This window comes from Micropterus dolomieu, unplaced genomic scaffold, assembly GCF_021292245.1.
Source record: "Micropterus dolomieu isolate WLL.071019.BEF.003 ecotype Adirondacks unplaced genomic scaffold, ASM2129224v1 contig_14151, whole genome shotgun sequence".
Taxonomy (NCBI): Eukaryota; Metazoa; Chordata; class Actinopteri; order Centrarchiformes; family Centrarchidae; genus Micropterus; species Micropterus dolomieu.
The window spans coordinates 1-4,504 of NW_025743137.1; the positions used below are offsets into that span (position 1 = coordinate 1).

The 4,504-nt window shown below is 47.5% G+C and overlaps 1 protein-coding gene and 1 long non-coding RNA gene across 2 annotated transcripts; one reads left to right on the forward strand and one right to left on the reverse strand.

Annotated features, from left to right (window-relative positions):
• Nucleotides 1-292: 292 nt before the first annotated feature.
• Nucleotides 293-1,201, forward strand: cdc26 (cell division cycle 26 homolog). The gene is made up of 2 exons (XM_046042869.1): nt 293-450; nt 965-1,201. Exons 1-2 carry the CDS (start codon nt 370-372, stop codon nt 1,172-1,174), a joined length of 291 nt encoding a protein of 96 aa, XP_045898825.1. The 5' UTR covers nt 293-369; the 3' UTR covers nt 1,175-1,201.
• A 160-nt stretch (nt 1,202-1,361) lies between these two features.
• On the reverse strand, nt 1,362-4,397 carry LOC123966744. The gene is made up of 2 exons (XR_006824063.1): nt 4,087-4,397; nt 1,362-3,905 (listed from the first exon to the last, which is right to left on the reverse strand). It is a non-coding gene; the product is annotated as an uncharacterized LOC123966744 (long non-coding RNA).
• Nucleotides 4,398-4,504: the final 107 nt, after the last annotated feature.

Consider the following 4,504-nt stretch of genomic DNA (forward strand, 5'->3'; position numbering starts at 1 on the left):
GAAGGTTCCTCTCTAATGTCACGTCTGGTCTCTGAAGGTTCCTCTCTAATGTCACGTCTGGTCTCTGAAGGTTCCTCTCTAATGTCACGTCTGGTCTCTGAAGGTTCCTCTCTAATGTCACGTCTGGTCTCTGAAGGTTCCTCTCTAATGTCACGTCTGGTCTCTGAAGGTTCCTCTCTAATGTCACGTCTGGTCTCTGAAGGTTCCTCTCTAATGTCACGTCTGGTCTCTGAAGGTTCCTCTCTAATGTCACGTCTGGTCTCTGAAGGTTCCTCTCTAATGTCACGTCTGGTTTCTGAAGGTTCCTCTCATGTCGGTTCCTCTCTGTCACGTCTGTTCTCTGAAGGTTCCTCAGTTTACAGACTGAAGATGTTGAGGAGGAAACCGACTCGACTGGAGCTGAAGATCGACGACACAGAGGAGTTCGAGAGCGTCAAGAAGGAGCTCGAGGTACAGACTACTTTTCTATATCCCCGTCAGTATCTGTCGAGTCGATATCTATTAATACTCCGATACCTACCCGTCCGTACTGTCGATCATGTAACGTTGTTCCCGTCCCTGATGGCCAATAAATGGTTCGGGCTCTGCAGCGTGTGATCAAACCGCTCAGAAGCATCAGTGATATCGGTGAGGTGCCTGCAGAGCCCAAAGGACAGAACCCACCCAGCCACAGCCCGTTCGCCCTGCTGCCTTATGAGAGGAGAGAGGGGAGTTTTTCCCCCCAAGCCATCAGACTCTTAAACTCTGACTCATCCTCAGCTCCACTGATGAGTTTCTGTTTCCATGTTTAGAAGTGCTTCTGGTAGCAGAAGGGAGTTTTCACTCTATAACTTATGTGACAATAAACCTACCTGGTGTCAGTCACATGATGACATCACCATGTAAGGAGATTAATCAGCAGATGGACAAAGTGACTGTATCATCAACAGGAAACAAACATTTATTTTTTTTTTTTTTTCCCCAGGCCAGGAAGCGTCAGCGAGAGGAGGCGGAGTCAGGAGGCAGAGAGGCCGGGGCTTCCGTCATCAGTGTTGACATCATCGGGGGCGGGGCCTCCGCCTCAGCCTCTTCCTCGTCAGCGTCGAGGACGGAGCTCATTAACGAGCGAATCGGCTACAAGCCCCACCCCAAGCCGGCCACGCTGCCGACCTTATTTGGGAGTTTACAGTTTTGATAAAACACAATAAAATGTTTACGTGAATTTAAAGTGACACCGTGATTCTTTGTGACGGCGCAGACGCCATTTTGTCCAGGAACACCTGAGAAACTGACTTACTGCGCGACACACACTTCCTGTCCGTCCTGAGTGTGTGGGGCTGATCTGATATTTATATGAAAAAGAATGATGTCATCATGCCGTATTTGATCATATGATTTGTTTATTTTCATAATAAATGCTACAATAATGTTTTTATAAAGTTTCAACAGATATAAAAGACGATTAGTGTTAAAAAGTCAGAAAACATCTTTGTTTATTTACAGTAACAGTAGGCGGCGCTCTGACATCACTAACACTTAGGCTCCGCCCTCACACAGTCCAGGAAGTGATGTTGACCAATCAGGACTCACCTTTCATTTACACAGATACTTATATTAAACTTTGTCTTTTTTAAACATTTTAAGGGTCCAACATCATTTCAGTTACCACGACAACCAGGAGAGAAGTGCCGATGATGTCATTTTATTTTTATAAATTTAATTTAATGCTTTAATAAAGCAAATTAACTTTTAGAAACAACAAAATACTTGAAGTCTCTGATTGGTCAAAAACATTTCCTTAAAACAACAAAGATCAGTGGGCGTGGTCTGTGTGATGATTGACAGCTGTTTTTTCAGAATAAAGGTCAGTTTATAAAGTCAAAACAAATAAATAAAAGTAGAAACAGTGTTGGTGCTGACAGCTGATTGGTCCTCAGCAGCAGAAACGTTTTTAGAGTTTGAGCTGTTGCTATGGTTACCGCAGTGACAGGGGGGCGTGGCTCGAATCCTTTTTAGCTTATTTAGTAAGAAGTGTCAGAATTTTTTTTTAGTGTTGAAACGATTTGAGTGTTCGAGGCTCCGGACTTCAGGTCCAACACCTTCTCATCACAGGGCGTCACGTGTGGGCGCCTGTACATGTAGGGCGCCACGGTCAAGTTATCAACAATAAATATGCACATACATCCTGTTAGACTTTCAAAATAAAACTAGTGTTTAACGTGAAGCGTTGCAATTTGTTTAGGAAAAGATCAGGGTTTGGGTTAAAATAACCGCGTGACTTAAAGTAGAGAACTTAACATAAGTAAAAGGAACCAAAGCTGACTTTTTGTTTCACGTGGGAAACAAAGACGGGCCCCAAGGGTGAAGGTCCGGTTTCTGGCCCACCGTCGAGCCCGGACACCTCCTTAGACTCTTCTGTGGGACTTTTAGCGTTGAACTATGACGCTGCCGTGTGCGCCGGTACAAAGCGTAGCTAAGACGCTCTGGGAATGACAACGGTTCATTAAAGCTTCCTGCTGACACACACAAACGCACAAACACACACGCTGCATGTCAGCTGATCAACGGAAACAGGAAGAGAGGTCTGTTCCTCCTGTCCAATCAGCTGAGCTCTGAGACGCTGATGATAAACTGTAGCATTAGAGGCTCATTACACAGACCGCTAACACCTGCAAGCTAATCTGTTAGCTTGCACCGACTGCAGGTGGTTGGTTTGTAACAAATCAGATAATAAACTGAACCTGAGCAGATTTCAGAGACTTCGGCTTCCTGTTAGAAACCAAGGGGGTCGGCGGGAGTCCTCGGATCCTTCGTGGTGTCACCTGGTGTTACAGTCTGAGCCGAAGGAGTTTGGCTGCAGCATCTGGACCCGAACCTCTCTGAGCCTACGAGTCACTTCAGCACCAGCATGACGTGGAAACACACGTTAGCCTTTAAGCTAACGGCTCAGACAGCCGACGTCACTGCTTTCAGCTTCGGCCTGTAAAAAGACGTTACAGTTACATCATGTGACTGCAGAACGGGGCGGCTGTGGCTCAGGGGGTCGTCCACTTATCAGCAGGTCGGTGGTTCGATCCCCGGCTCCCCCGGTCTGCATGACAAAGTGTCCTCGGGCAAAATACTGAACCCCAAACTGCTCCTGGAGGCCGTTGAGGGTGTGAATGTGACCTTGTGTGAAACGCTAGGGGTGATGGCGCTCTACAGACATCTAACCATGAAGACGTCTGATTTTCAGCTGAAAGGAGGTTTAAAATTCTCTTTAAAGAAAGTTTAGGGGCTTCTGTCATCGCGTCCTGATCAGTATGTGACCGCGTCTGAACTTATTAGCATCTGGTAAGTCGTTAGCTCGATGAGCAAACTTCCTGTTTGACCAACAGGCTGGCTGTAGTGTCGACGTGTTTTCAGATGCTAGCTTTGTCCGTGCTAACCTCGAGGCGTCCTTCACACCTGAGTTATAGTTTAACGAGTTCCAACATCAGCTACATGCTAACAGCAGCAGGTCAACCTGTCTGATTTTAAATGTTTGTTCGGCTGCTCATCAGGTGGCGCAGCCTTTCTGCTTTTTTGTGTTTCCCCCGAAACATTTTAAAAATACTTCCTGTTGTATCACCTCCACCTGCTGGCCACGCCCGCCTCCACCTGCTGACCACACCCACCACAAAGAAGCCTGAAAAAGGGAACTCTTCTGCTGCTGAGGACGAGGCTAAACTGAAGCTGATGAGGCGAGGTGCGTGATGGCGTCATCAGTTCTTAATGGCAGCGGCGGCGGCAAGGTGTGTGATGATGTCATCACTTCTTCTTGATGGCGGCCAGGTCTCGCTGCAGCTCGGAGAACTTGGGCCGCTCCTCAGGGTTATACTGCCAGCAGCGCTGCATAACTTTGTATACGTCTTCAGGGCAACGCTGAGGGCACGCCATCCTGTAACCTAGCAACCAGGGAGGGGGGGGTTATTCTCTTAGAGCACCTGGAGTCACCTGGTCAGGTGAGAGGCGGAGACTACACTTCTATAATATTGTATGTTATGTGTGAAAGTTTTATAATAATGACTTCTATCATTTTACAAACTGTATTTTCTTCATGCGATTACTAATATAAACTCTGTTTACCTTTCTCCACCTGCTCTCGGGCCTGCTGATTGGTCATCCCAGGATAAGGACACACCCCCAGACTGAAGGTCTCCCACAGGAGGATGCCGTAACTCCACACATCACTCTCTGAGCTGTAACGCCCTGCAGTGACCAATCAGAGAGCAGGAGACAGTCAGCAGGACTGAGACAGTCAGGCGTGAGTCACGAGTCAGACAGGCGTGAGTCACGAGTCAGACAGGCGTGAGTCACGAGTCAGACAGGCGTGAGTCACGAGTCAGACAGGCGTGAGTCACGAGTCAGACAGAAGTGAGACAGGAGTCAGACAGAAGTGAGACAGGAGTCAGACAGAAGTGAGTCAGGAGTCAGACAGAAGTGAGTCAGGAGTCAGACAGGAGTTAGTCACAAGTCAGACAGGAGTCAGACAGGATTGAGACAG